This window comes from Otolemur garnettii, unplaced genomic scaffold, assembly GCF_000181295.1.
Source record: "Otolemur garnettii isolate 467f Iridium unplaced genomic scaffold, OtoGar3 scaffold00124, whole genome shotgun sequence".
Lineage (NCBI taxonomy): Eukaryota > Metazoa > Chordata > Mammalia > Primates > Galagidae > Otolemur > Otolemur garnettii.
Window position 1 is genome coordinate 4766372 of NW_003852519.1, and position 23298 is coordinate 4789669.

General features: G+C 37.0%; 1 protein-coding gene across 1 annotated transcript in view; it reads right to left on the minus strand.

Annotated features, from left to right (window-relative positions):
* SLC15A5 (solute carrier family 15 member 5) overlaps positions 1 to 23298 on the minus strand; it is a 76764-nt gene that overhangs the window by 35437 nt on the left and 18029 nt on the right. The window contains exons 4-9 of the mRNA XM_003797793.1: positions 22488 to 22509; positions 20681 to 20700; positions 20231 to 20245; positions 15671 to 15891; positions 11336 to 11522; positions 2096 to 2284 (exon numbers count right to left, since the gene is read on the minus strand). Coding sequence (XP_003797841.1) covers positions 2096 to 2284; positions 11336 to 11522; positions 15671 to 15891; positions 20231 to 20245; positions 20681 to 20700; positions 22488 to 22509 — 654 coding nt within the window. The remainder of the gene's footprint in view (positions 1 to 2095; positions 2285 to 11335; positions 11523 to 15670; positions 15892 to 20230; positions 20246 to 20680; positions 20701 to 22487; positions 22510 to 23298) is intronic.

The following is a 23298-nucleotide window of genomic DNA, read 5'->3' on the forward strand; positions in this document are numbered from 1 at the left end:
ATCATATGGTATTTAGTTTTTTTTTTTTTTGCAGTTTTTGGCTGGGGCTGGGTTTGAACCCGCCACCTCCAGCATATGGGGCCGGCGCCCTACTCCTTGAGCCACAGGTGCCGCCCATCGTATGGTATTTGTTTTTGCTTTTGTTTATGTAGTGAATCACACTTATTGCCTTAATGCTGTGGCATAAGAAAGAATAATAATTATTTCCATTTTAAATATCAGAAAGGTGAAGCTTGGCGGTTCAATGAATTCCCAAGTTCACATAGGTAGTAAGTGGAGAGCTGGAAATCAAACCAAAGTCTTTCAGTCTTTTGCCAATGACTCCTATAGCAGATGAGTCCATTGACTGAATTAGACCTCAGTTTCCTCGTCAGCAAATCAGGGAGAGGTGGACTAAATAATTTATATTACATGATCTGCCTTCTTAACAGTCATTACTTGTAAGTACCTCTCCAGCTTCTGTTTGTTGAACCACTATTGATAAGGTGGCCAGGAATTTTCTCCCTGTATTCACTCATTACTGCACATCTATCCCAGAAAATTTGGCTAAACTACTTCTAACAGTTTTCTGAAAATAACACCAGGGAAGATCACAAACGTTTGCATGGTGACATTCATTTACTCTTTTTTTGTATTCCTTACAGTGTTAAACAGTGGTGTCCCCATTATAGAATCTCATGTGATAACTTATTCATGTATAATATGTAGGATGAAATGATTTGAAATTATAATAAGAGAAGTCTGACACACATATATATGTCTTTACCCTAACAATTTTATTTTTGATTTTTTAATGAATAGTTTTGGTATGATTTATGTATATAAATGTGTATGTATAAATGCATACTTATTAAATATATATGAGGAACTTGGAAATAACTTTGAAAATAATGGAATCATTGAAGTTTTTTTTTAGACAGTCTCACTATGTCACCCTTGGTAGAGTGCCGTGGTGTCACAGTTAACTGCAACTTCCATCTCTTGGGCTTAAGCAATTCTCTTGCCTCAGCCTCCCACGTAGCTGGGACTACAGGCACCTGTCACAATGCCCAGTTATTTTTTTGTTGTAGTTGTCCTTGTTTTAGCAGGCCCGGGCCAGGTTTGAACCTACCAGCCCTGGTATATGTGATCAGTGCCCTAGCCACTAAGCTACGGGCACCAAGTCCACTGAAGAATTTACATAAAAGTTAAACGGGATTATTGAAAAATTTAGATAAAAGTTAAACATCACTTAGGATAATCACTCTAGAGGTTGTGGGAAGGTTGATAGAATGGACAGGTTGAAGGTAGGAAGTCATAAATATTATCAGCAAAGTGTAACAGGGGCTTGAGTTACAGACAGGGTTTCCACTATAGGAAAATATAAGCAGGGTAGCAACATAAGATGTGAGAGACGGCACTGATTAATATAGGTATGTACGCACACTACCATATGGCAGGAAGTTACTGAAATATTATGATACATTTATAAGTGGCTAGTTTAATTACTATAGGGACAATTCAGAAGCCCTTGATATTTAATAAACTTATTTTGAACATGTCTCATGAAGCATTCGTGATCACATTTAATCTAGCATAACTTAATTTAAAGACATTGAGTTATCTGGAAAATTGGTGCACATTTTCATTTGCATGTTTATACACTCTCAGAGTACATTAAATGTCCTTTTTGGAGGAGTATAGATGTTAGTTTATCTTTGAGTGAGAGAGAGGGAGACAGCAAGAGGACAGGAAAGAGAGAAGAGAAGAGATGTCGTCTGCATTTGTTGGCGCTGTCTTCTGGGTTTAGCCAGTGTTTTTCCTTCCTGTCATGTTACTGATCACATGGTTATTGCCTTTAACCAGGTAAGTGAACCTTTTATTCAATCTAGATCCGGGCAGAGTTAACAATTGGTCTGTATGTGGTAGAGGAATGAAGAGAAATGAAACGTTTTTAAAAATGAGAGTGATGAAGAGGCCTCCTTGAATCACTGTGGGAAATCTCCAGGGTGACTAGATCACCTACTGTTTTAACTGCTCCTGTGGAGGTGATGGGTTCTGTCTACAGATCGCACTTCTTATGCTCTAACATTAGTTAAAAAAAATAGTTACTCACAGGCTGGGTTTACCAGAGTTTCAGCTACTCCAAGTAAAACGTACTGAAGAACCAGGTAGAAACAGGGCATGGAAGAAACAGTGAGAACTTTGCCTAAAAGAAGCTGCTCCACTGAAGGGAAGTGTTTTCTGTGTATTTCAAAGAAGCCCGCGACCATCACAGAAAACGCAGCAGAGAGATTTCCAGCAACTGAAGGAAAAGAAGGCAAAAGAAAAATATATTAAAGAAAGAGCTTGAAATTTGTGTAATAGTCCTAACATTTCTTATACCTTGACACGAGGGGCTGTCTCCTCAACGTATTTTTGCCCTTGGGATGCCCAGACCTGTTATCTGTGTTGTATGGCCACCCAGTACTTACGTTCTGGCCTCAGAAAGGGCTGAACTGACTCGGACCAGGCCTAATTTACTGGTTATATAACCTCAATCCAGTAGCTTAAGCTCATTTTCACTTTTCGGAGCTCTAAAGTGGGCTTACTTTGTAGGGTGGTTGTAGGATTGAAATAGGACAAGTGGTACCCACGGGGGGGTTGGTTCCAGGATCCACTAAGAGCACCAATGTATGGGATGCTCCAGTTCCTGATCGGAAATGGAGGAGTATTTTCATGTGACCTATGCTCATCTTCCTGTATACTGATCACCTTTAATTTACCTATAATCCCTAATCAGCATAAATGCTGTGTAAACAGTTATTATGTTGCATTATTTAGGGAATAAGGACAGGGTGGAAACAAAAATTTGTGCATGTTCAGTACAGACAGAAGTATCTCTTTTTAAAAATTTTTATATAAAGTTGGTTGAATCTGAAGGTTGCCACTAGGATTTACTAGCAATTATTATTTGTATTAAATACAAAAAAGTGGTTTTGAACTTTTATCCTCAGAAAACATATATACCCCAGATAACTTTTTTTTAAAGATAGAGATGAATCAAAAGTGATTTGGGGGAGATTTAAAATGAAATTATTATCTCTTCATATAATTTTAGTTATTATTTTAAAAATGGTTTTAAAATAACCTCAAGGCATTATCAGGCCTCAGTTTTCTGTCATTTTTCTAATCACAGCAGAAAGAGTAGAGCAGCTATTAGAGAAATAAAGACTAGAAACTTTTATTTAGGAAACTATTTCCTAAAGAGACGTATTAGCTAGGTGAAGAGCATAAATGCAAACAATTATTCAGATAGTGGTGAAAGTCTTTCTCTCCCTTTTAAGAAATCGTCTAGGAAGTTTTTGAGTTGGGATTTTGTTACAGAGTCTGTATCTCCTGTAACCATTCCATTTCTCAATTTATCATTCATATTACTGGACTTAATCCTATCGTTAGAGCAGAGGTAAACTTTAGCTTGATGGAATTTACTTGAAATTTAGAGATAGTCACATTTTGCTAACTTGCATAAAATTTTAGATAAGGCAGAGCTTTCAATGCAGAAAAATCAATCTAATGTTTAAATAGCTTAGTGTTTGTTTTGGTTGATAGAGAAACTGGTAGGCAAATTTTTTGGATTGTATCTCAGCATTTAAATGTATTCATGAAGACTGCTCTTTACTGGGTCCCCAAGAAATGGAAAGTATAAAAAGAAATGAGGAAACCTGAATATCTGTTCAAAAATTTCAGGAATTTTAAAATTTATGTTTATTTTAAATTAAGTTCTATAAAGGCCCCTTCATAGTAAATTAGAGATTTTGGTCCTGTACACAGCTCATATTAAAAAAAATGTGAATTTCACATATCTGTTTTTAGGATCAAATTCATCACACAGTCACATTTATTTAAATTACTTGCCACATTATAAACTCATCAGAAAGAGTGTTAATATGTCAATTCAATTTAATGTTTACTTTGTTCCTGGTACATGCATGGTAGTATACAAGGCCCGGTAGGGGATAGAAGATTTAAAAAGTCTGTTCTCAGTCATTGTATACTTATATTCTATAGGCGAACATCAGAAGAAGAATTTATTACCAGTTAGAGAGAGGCAAGAGCATTTTATGCTTAAAAAAAAGAAGGGTTTCAGTATGAAAAGGTGAAGTCATCAAAGGCATAGAGTTGTGAAAATATCAGAAAAAAATTTTAGGATGGTTAAATACTCAAGGTATTTGGGAATTTGGGAATCAAGGGAGAAGGCAGATTGGGATCAGATCATAAGGTACACTCTTAAGGGAATTTGGAAATTATAAAGGTAATAGAATCAATGAAGATTTTAGACACAAGTGAAATGATTAGTCTTGTCATTTAGGATGATTGCTCTAAAGGTCCTATGTTGGTTGATAGAATGGGAAAGATATTGAAGGCAGGAAGATAGGAAGTTATAAAAATCATCCCGGTAAAGTACAATGGTGGGCTTAAGCTACAATCAGGACGTCCACTTCAGGGAAAGATAAGGAAGGTAGGAACGCAAGATGCTATAGAGTCTACTGAGAAAACCATAGCAACTGAAGCAAAGAGCAAGGAGGAAGCAGTCGTCAGTGATGAACATGAGTCCAGGTGACCAAAAAGATGGTCGTGACAGTAATGTAAATGCGACCCATGGTAGATGTAGAGAGCCCGAGTTTAGAGTTGAGTTGGAGCCACAAAGGGGTCATCTAAAGAGAAGTGATCAGAAAACAATTGAAAAGGTGAGCCTTAGCTCAGGAGATTGGTTGAGTCAAGAAAGAAGAATGAACCACCTGCTTAGAGTTGGAGTTTAGGTGAGACAAAATTGGAGGAGGATTGGGAAGGGGGAGAACAGAAGGTGTAGGTAAGGTATCAAGCATGTGTGATGTATCAGCTTGTTCTTAGAACAAGAAAAATAAGTAAAATCATTGAAAGAAACATCAGAAAGATAGTGACTAAGAAAAGGTTTCAAGGCAGAGGATACATAAAACAGAATTTTTGCTCTTTTCCTCTTATTCTCCTACACTCTTCAGATCTCCTCCAGATCTCTCCCCCTGCCCCTCCAAATGCACCAGTAAGTTCTGTAGATGCAAAATACAGTTTACCCTTCAACAACATGGGTCCCTTATGCTTGGAGTTTCTTCCACCTCAGCCACCCTGAGACAGAGAAGCCCCTCCTTCTCTCCTCTTCAGCCAACTCAGCATGAAGACGATGATGAGAATGAAGACCTAGATAAGGATCCCTTTCCACTTAATGAACAATAAATATGTTTTTTCTTCCATGATTTTCTTAATAACATTTTCTGTTTTGTACTTTATCGCAGGAATACAGTATTTAATACCTATAACACATAAAATATGTGTTAACCAGCCATTCATGTTATCAGAAAGGCTTCTGGTTAAAAGTAAGCTATCAGCAGTTAAGTTTTTAAAGAATCAAAAATTGTACACAAATATTTGATTGTGTAGGGGGCAGGTGGTCTGTGCTCAAGAGGTCAGTCAGATATGACAAATTAGTTTGGTTCTTCCCATAGCCACTACTATCATTCTAAGTCAAGCCAGTCTGGTTTTTAAAAAGATGATGTACAACTGCATAGTAAATTGTCTTCCTGTTTCCATCTCTAACCTATTAAGCCCCAGAGTGATCTTGCGTAAATACAAATTGCAAAGTTGCTCTCCAGCTTCCATGGGTTTCCATACAATTAAGCAGAAATTCTTAACGTGGCCTGTATGATCTTCCCTGAGCTTCTTGCTCCACTCTGATTGCTTGCTACTGTCTCCTTTCCTCCCAATGTGTTTCAGCCACATCAATTTTTGTATTTCTTGGACATCTTAACTCTTTCCCGAACACATTCTTGTTTTTAGTATTACATTTAGCTCCAATATAAGATGTCAAGTACAACCTTGGTATGGACATAAATTCTCCTATCTTTATTGTAAAATTATTACATAGTGAGATAATAGAATAAACTGTAAGAACTTCAAGACACTTATGGACTTGTCTGCAGCCAGGTAACCAGTACTAAAAACATACATTATTTATCTGAATACAGTATCTCCTTTAGAACCATTGTACTTTATCTTGTAAATACAGATCTGCTGGAAGTTTAAAATGTGTGCATTCTGATAAACTGCACTCTGCTTTGGGTATGCTGTGATCTCAAACAAGGTAAGAATTAAAAATGGAGTGGATTCAATTTAGGCTGGGATCAAACTTTGCTTTGAATTTTTTAAAAAGTCATTTTTCATTGACACCAAAGTGCAGGAGCAAATAAAAAGTAAACACAATTATCAATATCTTGCAGGTAAAATGTGCTTTGCCCTAAAATATCTGGGTAAATAACTGCTATGGTTTAAACATTTTTGTCTTCTTTAAAACTAAAAACAAGAGTGTGTTCAGATTCTTTAGGTATTGGCTAAATTTATCCACTAAGAAGACAATGGGGGTTCTATAGGTAGTCTGATATATGACTCTGATACGTAGGCTAACAATGATAAGTATGAAATCCTACCAAGTCCTTCAGAAATTCCCCATGGACCGGTGAGTTTGGCAAATTCCCAGAATAGGAGATTTTCTCATGTCAGAACATACTGGTGTCCATGAAATACTATCACAGAGGCATATAATTTTATTGTCAGATGTATCGGATGCCTTTAGGGAAGCTATTTCTCACTCACTATTAGAATGGTATGTATTTTTTATTTGTTTGTTTCTCCTATTAATGGCATGTTGCTATGTTTGATGTGGGCTATCCATCTTCTGTCTTTTATTTCTCTTCAGATCATTGAAAGTCATTTCAGGAGATTCAGCTTCGGTTTGTGTTTTAATTTCTGAATATAGAACAGAGAATTCATTTACATAGAAATCAGATACACAAATGCATATCCAGAAGACATCTATTATTGCTTCAGATGGTGTATTGGATAATCTACTTCACCTTAAATTTAATTCCAATTTGATGTTACCTTTAGGAATTGAGGACAGTAATGTACTTTCATCAAGCAAATGAACAACTGAATGAATGACTTATTCAGATTACACATTTAGGGGTTACTTCTCTTGCTATTTCACGGTTCCTCCTATTGAATACTTTGCCATGGGTGCACCCTGTGTTTCTTGGGAAATTGTATCAGTTTGAAAACTATGTAAAAGAAAGAAATTTTGCCTGAGGTAATCCTGCTTTCGATGAAGGAGACTGGATCCCTGACTTGATTTTTAATTTTGGTTTGAACCAAACAGAAAAAGAGGACTTTGTATGACTATATACAATTATTGGAACCAGTTTACTGGTTATGTATAAAGAAACCAACACTTTGGCCATACCTGGATCATAAAATGCTTTTAGTTAGAATTTAAATTCTCAGGTTAGTATTTTAAAGAGGAAGGTCTTGCAGATATGTGAATATACTTCATCTGCCTTTCAAGTTAAATGTTATTTAAAAGCAAAGATAATTGCTACCTATTCTGTCATACACTTTTGCTTTGTGTAAGACTCGGTAGCAATCTTAATTAGGCTAAATTTAGTCAGATTAATACTTGTGTGTGTCAGCACTAACTACTGAATACCATGTACTGCAGCATTTTAATTAATGCTAAGAAAAGGAAATACTCATAGTATAAACCCTTTTGAACTGAAAAAAAAAGAAAAACTAAAAACGAAGTATTTTCAATTATGACAGAAGACAAGTTACAATGATATCCCTAGATCTAGATTTGTAATGAATTAAAGTTGGTGTTTAAATAGGTAAATCCACTCAAATGTAATAGTGACAAAATACTGTCTTGATAAGTATTGACCATATCAAGTCTTTGCATCTCACAGGCCTGGAAGGTTTGTAGATTGTTTTTTATAGTACTTCTTGACTTCATTAGGCAAGAAACTCAAGAATGTCATATCTTGAACTGCAAACCCTTCTTTCTTTGTGTTGTTTATAAGTTAAGTCAAGAAAATAAGTTTCTGTTTCCCTTTATTGAATTTCTAGTTTGACCAACTGGGTGAAATCTCCCCATCTCTTGCTCTAGGTCTGGGCTGTGATTTTGCATGCCAAATAGTGGGCATTGTGGTTTTCTTCCCCACCCTTTAACATGACAATCCCTGGGAGGGGAATGACTGAATATGAAAAGGAGAGAGAAAGCTGAGAAATAACTACCCATTGTGGGGATAAAAAGAGAGAGCTAACTGGAGATAGCAGTAAGGATTCCAAGGTCACACTGATAATTTAACTCTTATAACCTAACAGCTATGCACAGCTGATAAGTAGTATAATAATAATAATAATAGTATTTAATTGCCTTAGAAGACCTGAATTCAAGTGACACTATCTTTGTGATACTATCTTGATCTTTTAAAGGATGGTTTGTCTTGAAGGTAAATGTGTTACATACATAAAGGTGCCAAGGTTCAAACTGGGAACTAATAAAAGTATGTTCATTCATAATTCATAAAATTATATACTTCACCCAAATTTTCAGGCACTTGAGTTCCAAGTGAAAGGGAATTTTAATTTTAGACTAATTTGATTATGTAAATGAATATAAAAAAGTACCCTAGGTTTATACTTTTATGTCCTGATAAAACTTGTTAATCTTCCATAATCATAACCAGAATGTAGAAAACTTAACTAAATATCTAGTTTAAAAGATGCATATCATCACACTTTTATATTCCCATAGCAAAATATTATGCCAATAAATGAACAAGTATGCAAATGAATGAACGAATGGAGTCTGGTTCAGAAACAACTGAACTCAGTATTCTGTACCCAGTGGAGCACATCTTAGTTTCTTTTGAAGTGAGTCTAGTGTTTTTCTTTTTCCTATGCAACAGGTCTTATTACCAGTCTTGAAGGGGAATATTTAATTCATTACCCACATCAGACAATATACTAGATAACTCTGTCTAACTTTTCTCTATCCAGAAAGAAAATATTCCAGGACTAACCATTATTTCAAACACGCAGGAGTTGAGAATTGTCCAAGAGAAAGTTGTTCATACTTAAAGTAAATTTAAGATTTCTTATTCTGACGAAAGCCTTCTTTTTTTTAATTTTTATACTCTTAATTTTTTTATTAAATCGTAACTGTGTACATTAATGCATTTATGGGGTAATTAATGCATTAATGTGCTGGTTTTATATACAATTTGGGATGCTTACATCAAACTGGTTAACATAGCCTTCAGCTCACTTACGTAATGATTGTGTTAAGACATTTATACTCTACTCTTAATAGATTTGACACGTACCCTTGCACCATAGGTGAGGTCCCTCTGATTACCCTCCTTCCACCCAACCCCCTCCTCCCCTCCCCTCAGGGCCTCTAATGTGGTTCTATAAGCCATATTGTACTTGTTGTATAGTATATTTTCCTGAAGTAGCCCAGATTTTTCCATTTGTAAAAATCAAATTAGCATGCTTTGATAACCCAGTTTGGGATGTTTTGTAATACTATACAAGGCTCACAGATGTTTGGAACTTTGCGATATAAATTTATCCTTCTTGTGCCCTGCATTCATTCTGTTTCAATAGCGTATTTGCTGAGGGCATATACGTCCAATGGCTCCCTTTCCTTCTGTATCTTCACAATGCCCAGGGTAATGTTGGGCATTCACTACATCCTCACTGACTTTGGATTTGTACATTGGCAGACTCAAAAGCACTTTTTAAGATTTGGGAATTGTTAAGAGCTATTAAGGTGTATAGTTTGTTAAAGCCTATTCTGATACATAAAGATGAAGTTACCGGCTTAAGATATAAATCAAAGAAGATTGTGTACTAAAGGCCTTTCTAGTTGAAGGTAATAAAATAAACTAAGGTGACTTTAGTTACTTTTAGTTCTAACCAAAAATAAGCCCAGCCCATGGCATCATTTGGAGTGATCTTGTTTATGGTTTTGATAAATAACAGGGAACACACATAGTAGAATCTAACTTCTGTAAACACAGAAGCAATGGAAAGTATGAATGACTAGAAGACTGTATGGCATGGTAGCTCACACCTGTGATCCCAGCACTTCTGAAAGGCTGAGGCTGGAGGAAACTTTGAACTCAGGATCCTGAGCAAGAGTGAGATCCTATATGTACTAACAAAAGAAAAAATTAGCCAGACATTGGTAGTAGGCATCTGTAGTTCCAGCTATTCAGGAGGCTGAGGCAGGAGGATTGTGTGAGCCCAGGTGTTTGAGGCTGCTGTGGGCCATGATGCCACGGCACTCTACGTTGGGCAACAGTGTGAGAGTCTGTCTCAAAAACAAAAAGAAACAGAAAAAAAAAATGAAACAAATAAACAAACCAAAAGAATAAAAACAGGTTAGCCAAAAGAAGAGAATCTTGATGATCTCAATGGAATTATTTCTCAAGCAGAGGACATCAGGGTCCCACTGCATGCATGTCTTAAGATTTTGGACCCCTCTTTGCTTTCTATTTTTGCCCACCAAACAATTAGATGTGTAACTTGATATTTAACTCATAATAATGGTGCTTTCAGTAGGCATCAGGATTATATTGTAAGCACTGACATCATCCTGATAATTTCAAAACTTTTGTAGAACAAAGGGACCCAAGATTTTCATTACCTAGGGTATTAAAAAAAAAAATAATGAAAAAATAAGCGAACAGAAAACAAGAAAGATGAGGTGGCTTGTTCAAAGACACCGGGGAGCAGTTGAGTGGCTGAGCACGGAGTAAGACCCAGATCTCTCATTCTCAGATGGAGACTGGTTTTACTGAACCTGTTTCCTTGTTTCTTGAGGGTGACTGCAGGAATACGGACAGAGGAGAGTGCAGTCAGAATGGATTTCAGCTCCTTGTCTCCCATTTTAATGAAAGAAATTTCATTTTATGATCTATTTATTTTGTTCTGAATAAGATAGCTAAATTGTTTCACTTTAAAAAATTTTTTCAAAAATCATTATTTCCATGTACCTTGCTATTTGAAGAAGCGCTATATTGAAGTTCTGAATCATAATGCTAAGTTTCAATACATTTACTGGTTTACTGGTTTACATTACATTTACTACTGGTTCAGAAATTTAAATTATTTGGGGAGGGGGATTCATTATGTGTGTTTATTTTTAAGGATATATTTAGCATTGACTTGGGAGTAAAGATTGCCCCATTTGCAGAAGGATATAGGCCATGTAGAGGTGCTGGGAATTTATGTTAGATGTGTGCCCCAAGGAGGCATAAAAGGACGGAATGCAGGCTAGACACTGAAGCTGGATGTTCCTACTTACAAATTCACTACTTTTCTAATTTGTCAAAATCTGACTTGACTCAGGAGCACACAACTAGTTTAGATCTCAGCAGAGTGTTTTGTTTTGTTTTTTAAAGTTGTGAACAATTCAGTTGAAATGGTAAGCTGTACTTACTAATACATGCCCATAGAAATGGTCCATCTCTCTTAGAGGGATATAGGCAGGTGCTAAAATACTCCATAAAGGGAGCCAGAATTAGTAATGGCAGGATGCTGATGGCACTCATTACTGCAATTGGCAGAAGAAATCCATCCAAATTCAGGTTGGAATTCATGGTCTGGAGATAATATCCTGAAGGAATCTGTATTTGAGGGGAGAAGCGGCCACACATTAAAACAGTGGTTTACCTCTGAAGGAAGTGTCCCCCATCAGATGCCTTCCTCCTTGCACGGACTCCATGATAGATGGGCTGGGTATCCCAGCTTTCCAGGGCCCCAATTAAGAGCTGATAAAGGGGCCTCATCTGTGGAGCAGGAGCTGTTAGTCTACTGTCAATACTGATTCTTTGTGGAAGTCTCTATTGTCATTTAGTCTACCTTAATTTTTCTATGAAAAATAATGGTGGCTAATTTTGTGCTTAGGACAGTGCATAAGGAATCAAGCAACTTAAGCTCTGGACATTAGCAAAATGACTTTCCTTTATGAACATTAATCCAAAACCAGAAGAAAGTATTAATGATGTCTGCTTTTACCCTGATGAAAAAGTTGGAACCAGAATCAGTTCTTTGAATAGCATCTACTTTGGTGGCAAAAGAGATAAGAATAAATTTTTCCTAAGAAGAGAGGTTCAACATGAACAACGTGAACACAGCACTTGTTTAAGGCTATTGCTAAGGGCTCCCTGTGTCTGTGCCTTCCTTTTAAACTACAGGAGAACAGAGAGCTGTAACAAACTGGTCAGCATACAGAGGTGATTAACATAAGGTAGCTACTGCACTGACACGTACCTGTGGCACCTGTCATATCTAGGATTATTAGGCCAACTTAAGAAAGTGGTCAATATGGGCAGGCGGTCAGCTAGGAGGTTCTCCTGGACTTGTGTGGTACTAGTGCTGCACAAAGGAAACTACGTGAAAATGGTTTGCGTGATGAAGTACAAGAGACCCCATGCTCCACCCCAGTCCTTCAATATATGGTCAGAATTTCTTTATTTTTAAAATAACCCTAATGCTAACTAAGTCCCCAACACTATCTCAGTGCCTCTTCATGTATGCCATGCCTCTCGGTAGGTTATGATATCACAACCCTGGCATGGGGTCGTGTGAAAGGGACATCTCTCCACTGTTGTAGTCCACAAGCTTTGTTACAATCACGGCATCTGCGTCACAAGCATTAGTAGCACGTGGTACTTTTTTTTAAAATTCTCAGTGGCACACAAAGCTACTGAGTGACATGGATGGAAAGTCGACCAAGTCTTCCCCCTTAAGAGTGGATTCTCCAAACTTTTTCTCTCGCAGTGCATTAGGATTCCCGTCTCGCCGCCACCCTGGGAGAGCAGCTCTGCTCAAGCTTCAGATGATAACTTCTCATTTGAATCCTTCACTAACTCCTTCTCTATCCTCAATTCCACCATTTGAGAGGATATAAGTAGAATCAGAGTCATGGAGTCAGGACATCTGTTAAGGATCTACCAATCGTAAAATGAGCCTATCGCTGTGTTAACTGCCCAAACACGGGAAAGGACCACATTTGCATTGAAATTCTTTCCATCTCTATAAAACGTGTCCTGGTGGATAATTTTTCTTCCAATCTTTAATTTGACCCTTTAGGATAGTAAACAAGGATTGTTTTGGTTGGGCACAGATGGCAAGAGTGCAGGGAACATTGGATAGTTCTGCCCTACTTCAGTGAAATTATTAAGCAGGTTTTCTCCAATCAGGGGAAAATGAATGATGTGTTTTAACAAAAAGTGCTGGCAGTGGAACAGCTCTATGACTGAAAGGCTCCCAGCACAACTTGGAAGTTTCTGTTACTGATTTCAAATGAGAATTATTGTTAATAGGAATAAAGTTATTATCGGCATGAATCACAGACACAGAAATCTGTTAACTTAATAATGTGGCAAATGTACTATTAATCTTTAGTGAAGCAATATTAATATATTGCCTAATCTAAGAAAAGGCTCCAGTGTCTTGAAAGCTTGAAATCATTTCTGCTTCTGCCTCAAGTTCTGAAATCATCCCCTTTTAAAATTTTAAATACTTTTATTTCATACAAGCCTCTGAGTATTTAGAAATAATTACTGTCGATAGAGATTTATTTTCACCTTTGAATGGCCAGGAATGTGAAATGGCAACCTCCTCAGCCTTAATATCAACATATTTTAAATGTATGTCTTGGCAGTGAAGGTCAGTAATGGCTACTAAATTTAAAATATGGAATTCCATGACGTTTTATTCTTGGTACTTTGATCACCTTTGCACTGGTGATTATTTCATCTGGGGCCAAAAACCTAATCCCAGCCTGTTCCTCTGGAAGTTTCCTCTGCTTCTCTGGAGAAGTAATAATCTGACTATTTTCTTTGAAGGTTCTAGCATAACATCACTGTATGTCATTTTGGAATCTATATAGTTTGCATCGGAATTGTAAGGGAGGATGTGGGTCATAACAAAGCATGGACCTTAACACCAGCCCAGAATTGGGACGACACTCTGCCGTATACAAACAGGAGGACAGGGAGCAAGTTGCAAGTTACTTAAAGTCTCTGAGCCTCAGATTTAGGATAATACTATCAGCCATGTAGGCTCTCAGTGGAGATTCAATTGGATACTGTAATCCATCTTTTAAAAGCTATTACACAAATAGTTGATCAGTATTAGTTTTTGTTCTTTTTCTGACAATACCCTGGGCATCTAGATTTGGTGAGGTGCTTGAGAATGAGTTTATAAAAATATTGTAGTTTGTATCATATTTAAAAATATATGCCAGTTTTCAGAGAAGACACAAATCTAATGGTGTCATTGCATTATGAAGAGAAGGAATTGATAATTTGTGCTATTTGCACAGACGGTTTTGAGGCAACCTATAGACCACTTGGTAATCTTGTACTCGTTATTAATTTCCCTGTTCTAAGATGTTTTATGACACTACGGCTCACATAGACGTGTAATATTTCTGCTGTATTCTGTTCTGCAACTACTATTGTAGAGACAAGAGGAGAGCTGCATTTCCTAAATTAGACTAGCTTTCATGTATTATTTAGACTACAGGGTGGTAAACTTTTCCATAAAGGGTTAGATAGTAATATGTCCACGTAGGATCTCTGGGACAATGACTCAACCCCGCTGTTTTCATTCCAATCAGACACAGGCATGATAAACTAACAAGCATGGTTATGTTGGATAAAACTTTATATATGGAGACTGAAATTTAAATTTTATATAATTTTCATGTGTCACAAAATTCTATTCTTTCATCTCTTTTCTTTTGACCATATAAAAATGTAAAAACCCTCCTTAGCTTGCAGGATATAGAAAAGTAGGCAATGGATGCATTTGGCTGGAGGCAGTGTGCAACCCCCCGGCTTAGAGGAATGGCATTATCCTGAGAGACAGAAGGGAGATTCTGCTTTTCCTCGCGCTACTAGGAACTCTGACCTACCACCACTTCCCTCTAAAAAATGTTTACTTTTTTGGAGCCTAAGTCTTCTTTTCAACAGATGGCGTTGTCATTGAGGAAGCTAACCTCTATGTTTCTTTACAGCTCTAATGTCCTGTGATTTATGAATACAATTCATGTGTTAGCTTCTAAATTCCAAGCTGCGGGTTAGCCATGAACAAAGTCCAAATTTGTTTGAAGATTTTTATAATCATATATTTTCTCTATAAATATGTTACTTTTTCACAATAACCACACTGGATTCTTTTTTAAATCACAGACATCCGTAAGAGATCCTTTGTACTTCGCATTCTCCCTTGATTTTCTCACAGAGAGGGACTGATTCCCCAAGGAATGAACAGAGTGGGTGGGGAGAGAATCACTTGCTCATTAGTACTGAAGAGTACAGTAGAGGTGGTGCCGAAATCAGGCATGTTAGCTACTTGGGAGCACCCCTTTTTAAAGGTTTAATGAGGGAGGAAGACAAAAGCTTTGGCTAAACAGAGGTTTGGTAATTGCCCGTAGATCTGATGAAGGTAGAAAGGGATTGCTCCGGGGCTTTATAACTTCGCACTCAGAAGCATTGTCTACACCTACTGCCTGGCATTTATAGTTCCACAAAAGAAACACATACCCAGAGGCTCCTCGGGTATGCCTCTGCCTGACCCTGCTTAACTCCTGAAATCAGAGCCTAGAATGATTAGAAGCTCTGATTTTTGTTTTTTTGCGGGATAACTGCCTGGCAAAGGACACACATGGCGAGCGCTTGTTGGAGGGAAGATGCACATCCTTGTGCTGTCAACACACCATCACCGTCATGTTGTGGAGGGAGCATTCATCCCCCATCCTTACCTGCATAATGCATATTCTGTATAGGAGCTGAGAAATAAAGAGCAGAAGGAGAGTGAAGAAAAATCTTATGTCTTCCACACAGAGCTCACTGTAGCAGCCACCATTTCTTTCTTTGGCATGGTCTAACCAGCTTGTCGTATCTCGGCCCAGCCGGCCATATTGCAGGCAGCTTGTTTTCAGTGCACTCATAAACACCCTGAAGGTTGTCAGGAGGGAGCAACCTGCAAATCATTGGAGATAATATGTATCAGTACAGGCATCATTCTCCGGTTTCCCAACATGGCAATCGGAAAGATGAGAGCTGTGAGGATTCAGGGTAGTGCAGTGACTGAGAGGGGGCAGATTCAAAGGAAAAAGCTTCTGGCGAAGATTCTGGCATCCTGACGACCAGCCCAGGGTAGCCCCTGACAGCTGATGTTAACAATGAAAAAGATAACCTTGACGGGAACATGTTAAAAGAGAGAAGAAAGGTGACAACAACACACCAAAGGAAAGGGTTTCAGAATCTCTCAGAAGTCTCTGACTTTAACTCATCAATTAATAAGATAACTTGAACTTTCTTTTATATCCTTAACACAAAGAATGAGTACTATTTTTTTAATGTGAATTATTATATAAATAATCCTCCCTTTACTTGGCAGGTAGAGGGTGGTTTCTTATTTTGACACGGAGATGAAGGGAAATGTATTCTCTGCTTTGACTTTATCCTTGAATCTCAGACATAAGGTTAAACTTTGAACTCTTTAAATGACTTTAGACATGTTGATAGTGTCACTAAAAGTTCAGATCGGATTAGTTGGCTTTTGACTTTTTCAGTAGTTTTCTCTGGGTTTATATGGCTGTCGCTTGTAGCGTCAGAAGCATTTGATCGCTTCAGATGTTAGCAGTCACTTACTGCTGGTGATTTGTAACCTTCTTGTTGCTTCTTTTATGATCTTTCAGATTCTGCCTTTGCTTTGAGTCCATTAGGACTTCCTGGTATAATGATAGAAAAGTGACCCCTGTTAGGTAATAGTGCAGCTGCACCATCATGGTTGGGACAATTTTTCCTAGCACTTTCTTTGACCAGATAAATCCCTCCTACAAATTAGATAGACACCAATCTATTCCTGAAGGATCAATGGTAGGATAAAAGTGAAAATGTTTGTGTTTCTTCAATGAAAGGTGCCGTAGAAACTCAAAGTATAGTCGGGTTGTCGTGTTGAGTGTGTTCAAGTTTTCTAAAATGAAATTCTCGATAAAATGCATTCCAACCAAACTCAATTAGATGTCAGAGAGTATTGGTTTTTATATTTAAATCAAGAGTATTTATTAATATTTCTTTTTATGGCTACAAAGTGGTTATATTGATTTGATCTGGTCTTTTCTTTAAGAATTGTAATAGATCCATTATGTCAGCCTTTGATTAATTGAGGAAGCTGGGGGACTGGTAATTGAATATGAACCCTTTAACCTCTAAGTCACTGAATCAAATCCAGCCCAAATTGGTAGTGACCAAGAATGATTACAGCTGTGGCTCTTTGGTGGCCTTTGTGATACGTGTTTGGGTCGTGTGGAAGTCTGTCGGGATATTTGCTGACAGGAGCTGGGCTCTTATCTGTAGTCACTGTTGCCTCTTCTTAGTTACTATTGCCAGACCCTGAGGAGGCCCGGGGACTTATATAGCATCTGTGAAAGGCCACAATTTGTGTCTTTGAGGAAAGAAGTAGTAAGGACAGCTCTTTATTATTGCAGAAAGAACTGCCTTTCACGGGGCTTTCCTAGCTCTTTCAAGGAGTTTACTTAAGGTTTAAGTAAGGTGAACAACTTAGAATGTGTTGATGAACAGTCCAGAGACTGAATTTGAGCAGGCCTGGGCTAGGAGGCTTAACTCCCTGACATTTCCTTACAATCTTGTCTCTGTTGCTCATCTACTTTTCTCTGTTCAGCTTTTGCAAAATGGTGTTATGTAGACAGGAGGGTTATTATTTCCATTGATCCAAATGACTATGCTTTCAAACAGGCTTTACTAGTCAATGATAACTAGTTGCAGGATGACAAACTATTTCTAAAGATGTTTTCCTCAATTTCTCCTGAAATTTTAAATGTAGGAATTTGTATTGAACACAACATATTTTTAAACTTACTACTGCTTTTTTGTAGACATACATAACTATTTATTCCAAGATATATTTGGGTCTGATAAGTTGATTACCTGCCATCCCATTAAACAATTATGTATTGCTCTCGCCTTATTTCTAAAGAGAAGTACAGGTCATTATGGAAGTTTTGAGATGCACAAAAATCAAGAAACAAAATCCGTGTGGCCAGAAACAAACCAAGCCCTCCCGGCAACACCAATAAGCCGAACAAGTTGAAACTTGCATGGGTGAATCAGAAAAGATGCTGTCGACTGTGTTTCTTGGAAGTGAAATAATGGACCGTAACACTGTTTATCTCAAGACTTTCATAGTGACAGACATAGCTTAGATTAGTGCTTCTCGAACTAATTATTAAAAAACATCAGTTTTTAAAGACTTTCTCAACCGTCATGGTCAATACATTTATGACATACAATAAAAATGAAATATCTAAGCATAAAATAAAGATATATGAAATCTAAACCCTGGTATTTTTATTATTAAATTCAACAGATACAAGATTCGTCTTTTCATAAAGACTTCTATATGTTTCATCTCAGTGTCTGTATTATATCCTTGCATACTGGTAATCAACAGTTCACAGATTAGCTTTGAAAGCACTGCTTCCATTGAATATATACTTTGTAAAATGAATTTGTTTAAACAAACAAATTGCATTGGATACAGAAATATATCTAAAGCAACAAAAGCAAAATGATCAAGAGACTAGAAATGACAAAGTATGAATGGGGTCTAAAGCTTTAGCTAGTACAGCAAGTGAATGTAATTGATGTCAAAGCAGTGTGCATTCAATATATTTACTGGGTATCTATGATGAGACAGAAACTGCTCTAGGAAATACAGCAGTCAATGAGACCTACTAACTCCTGAGTTGTTTTTGGTTGGGGGAGACACTATAAGCAGGAAAATAGCAGGCAACTCCTGCCGTGATAACACAGTGTTAAGATGTGATACTGTCCCATTGTAGGGCAGAGAAGAGGAGAGCTTCTAAAAAATTGATGTATAGACTGAGGATCAAAGGACTAGAATTAGGCAAAAAGACCTGGAAGAAACATGTCAGACATATCAAGAAGTAGAAATGAGCTGGGAGAGGTTCAGAAAGTGTAAAGGCCAATGAGGCAGTAGCTTGGTTAGTGAGAAGATCAGGAGTGGCAGAGGTCTAAGAGGTGGCCAGGTGTCAGACCACACAGGCCCAGGTAGGGGGCTTGAAGCTTATCCTCACTATTATGGAAAATGATCGAAAAGTTTTAACAGGATAACATTATCAGATGATGTATATTTAAAAAATAAGTTACTCTGGAACTAAGTAGCTCTGTGGACAATGAATTTTTGGAAACAACAGAGAAGGTAAGCAGCAATGAAGAGAAGTGAACAGAATGGGAAGTGTTTTTGAATAATTGGTACAATTTGGGGATGTGAGAAGAGGGTGAAGATATGAGAATATCTAAAGATGAATCCATTTTTCCCGCTTAAACAACTAGGTGTTCGTGACTTACACTAAGAGGGAGAGGACAAGAGAGGAGTCAGTTTGTAGCTGGGGGAATCAGAAGTTGAGTGTTGGCCAGGATAAGTTTGAGAAATCATTAGATAACCAAGTCAAATGTCAAACAGGAAGTAGAACTATGCTTTTAAGGCTAGGAGAGAGATCACACTAAAATTGAGTATTTGGTATATAGATGGCTTCAAAAGCCATGGGACTAGAGATTACTTAAGGAAAGAAGATGGGTCCATGGAATAAGTTCTAGGGCTCTACATGAGTTTGGAAAAATTATCACAGGAGATAGGACAGTGAAGGAGACTAAGAAGTAGGTGGCGTGCTAGATGAATTATGAGAGATAAGGAAAGCAGGGAGGTAATAATCCCAAAGTGATCAGCTGGACTAAGAGGGAGTCAATAAGCTAGTTGCTACAAGAAAAGAAACTCTACAGTAATTTGTCTGCCCCTGGGGACTGGCAGTTGCCCCCTGAAACCATTGCTATTACCGCTGAATGTTAGAATAGTTGTCCTGTTGAAAATGTCTACATCGAAACATCACCCAACCTTCTTGGATTAATCCATAAGACTTTAATAGGAAACTCATGCTTTCTACACAGATACTTTTGAGTGTCATGTAGACTCAGCCTGAAAAAAAAATCCATTATCATTATAATTCTTGAATTGCTCTTTTGTACCAAGAGCAGAAGTGGGAAGTTGAAAAAAAAAAAAACTGAAATGAAAAATTCTACTGAGACTTCAAGCTCAGGTTTAAATGTGCATGGCAAACACATCAGGCGTGCACATTTTAAAATAAAACAGATGAGCTATTTTAAATGTTTTATTGTAAAACTTAAAGATTGTGGCTTTTACTATCTAAAAAAAAATTTAAGAAAGCAATTTTCCTATTCTTTGTACCTTTAAGTCCTTGGCTCTGATGTTCTACTCTTCTGACCTTGATCTAATCATGAATATCTATGCTACTTAATTATAATAAAAAAAAAAAAGCCTACATTGCACTCTGGATGGTAGATGCACATTTTTTCTTCTTTGGTCACCTGCCAGTTCTCAAAATTATAGCAGTGGGAAGAAATGCAAATGAAGGCCGTGCTTGACAGCTAAACATAATGGAATGCATGGTCCACATTTGAAAAGTTACCTTAAAATAAAAGGTAGCATATAAAAAATCATTTCTTTAAGGTCACCTATGGCTTTGAATTACAGCCTTGAGAAAGTTCCAATTTAGTCATCAGAGACGAAGAAGAAGCCAAAATGAGGATTACATACTTGGCTAGAGGGAAGATAGAGTTTTACTTCATCATAGTTAGGTGATCTTATAACCGAGACATAGTAAACAAAACAAAACAAAAAAAACCTCCCTACATATTCATTTCACAGATCTTTGTGTAAAGTAAGCTACTGGCAAACATTTTCTCTGCTGGTTATACTTGCAGCTGATAAAAGTTTTGTCTTGTTAATAGCCCCCCAAAAGGTTACCTTATCGCACGTTAAAAATGTAACATACAGATGACAATAGGATGGCAGTAAACAGAGTTGATTATGTAGATCGGTATCACATGAAGAAGAATTGTATTTCTTTATTCAGATGAATGTGTTTTCAAATAGAAGATTGAGAAGCAAATGAATGTATGCTGAATAGCTATGCTGAAAATTTGAATCTGAAAAGAATATAAAGTAGAACCTCTGTAAGTTGACCACCCACAGGACTATAATAAACTGGTCAATAGACAGAGGCGACTAACATAAGGAACGAGGCCTCCTGTACTGATATGCATGTGTGGCACATGTCTGGTCTATGAAAATTAGGTCCTCTTAAGGAGGTGGTCAATGTAGGGCAGTGGTCCATTATGGAGGTTCTGCTGTGTTTCAAAATTAGACATCCTAGAAAATGCCAAAGTGATTTTTCAATAAAAAGCATATATTTTTCTTTCTTCTTTGTTGCTATTTGGTACTGACACGGACACCTTTTTTGCCCCCATGCTACTGATGATATGGCCAAGAGGACATGTACCTCTAGGTTGTGGCCTGCAGACCACTGAGCTCTTAGAAACAGGGGTAGGGGATATTGTCTGTGGATGATATTTTCATTGCTTTGCTGTTTTAGTATGTGGTGTAGTAGAATGAGCTCCAGACCAAAAAAAGTGAGTCTTGGGTTCTTGCTCATCATCAGTTATGTTCTGTAAGATTTGGGGCAAGTCATGTAATTGAATTATGTCTCAGTTTCTACACCCAGTTTCACAGTAACAAACACTGATTGAGCAATTACTATATTCAAAGATTTCATAAGACACAGGAAATATCTAATTTATGTATTCATAAATAGATAATCTCAATAGTTGCAGCAGGGAAGTGGTAAAGAGATACTCAGGTACTGCAGGAACAGAGGGAAGCACACGGATCCTGGTCTGCAAAGAGATGTAGGGCCCCCTTCCATCTACCTTGCAGGATGTGGAAAAGTAAAGAAACATTGGTAAAAGGGCTTAATTTAAAAAAATACATTCATCGTATTGTTATTGGTGGGAGCTATATAGATAACTTGTAGAGATGGGGTAGTAGCAATAGGAAAATATATTAAAAATTAAAATCAGGGCAGCATCTGTGGCTCAAAGGAGTAGGGCGCTGGCACCATGTGCTGGAGGTGGTGGGTTCAAACCCAGCCCCGGTCAAAAACTGCCAAAAAAAAAATAATAATAATAAAATAAAATCAGAGTTAAACAACATATATAGTCAGACTATGGAACCGAATAGAAACTCCAGAAATGCAACTGAAAGCATAAAATAAAGATGACATCAAATCAGTAGGAAAAACATGAACCTTTTGATAAGTGACGTTGAGATAACTGGATGGTGGTTTGGCAAAAAAGATACAATTGGGCTCGTTCTCTAAATCTATTCTAACATAATTTTTAAATGGGACATAGATGTAGAGGAAAAAGAAATAATATGACTAAAAAAAGAAAATAAGAATGAATTGTTTTATAATCAGAAATTGAGTAAAACTTTTCCACCATGACTCAAAACCTGTAAGTAATAAAAGAGAAGATTGATAAATTTTATTATAAACATAAACCCCAATGAAAGACAAAAATAAATGAACAAAAGCGAAAAAAAATACTTATGCATAGAATGTAAATTAAATATATATACAATAAAGGAGGGATAATATTTGCAACTTTTATCACAGGCTAAGGGTTAACATAGCCTAAATAGAAAGATCTAGAAATTGGCTAGAAGGAGACCACAAAACAACCTACTCTTAACAACTAATCAGTCAAAGAAGAAATCACAAGATCTCAAATCAATAGCATACCTCAAGGACTAAAGAAGAAAGGATTAAACCCAAAGCCAGAAGAAAGAAGAAAATCATAAGGTTAGAGGAGAGAGAGAAGCAAAGCAGAGCTACCCTTCAGATAATAAAAGAGCAGGAAATATAGAATACCAGCATCTTGCAACTCCCAGTATAATACTGGATTAAGGCAAAAATCATCAACGAATCCTCACACTGCAGAACAAAGACATTTATGTTTCTTGATTGAAGTACAGAATCTATCTATGAAGAAATTTTGCCAAAATACCCACCAAACGCCAAAACGAAAACTCGAATCTTACCAAGAATCTATATCTATTAAAATATAGAGGGGAAAATATTGTTCAATGACACCATGTAAATGCAATCAGCAAAATCCAGACTGTGGGAAATGCTCTATAAAATGTGGAGATTTCTTTAAAAAAATTAAATTAAACACAGAGAGAGAGATGCATGGGGAATACATGTCTTAAGGGAGATATCTAGCATTTGGAATATATAAGCTTTATTTGGATTTGATTGGAACAATATAAAATAAAACAAGATAAACAAAAGAAATGAAATGAATTATAAAAATTTTAACAATGATCAGATAGTTAATGGTGTTAAGAAATTCTCTTCCTCCACAAACACCTGAGTATGATACTGACATTGCAGATATGTTTTTAAAAGACATTTAACTTCTA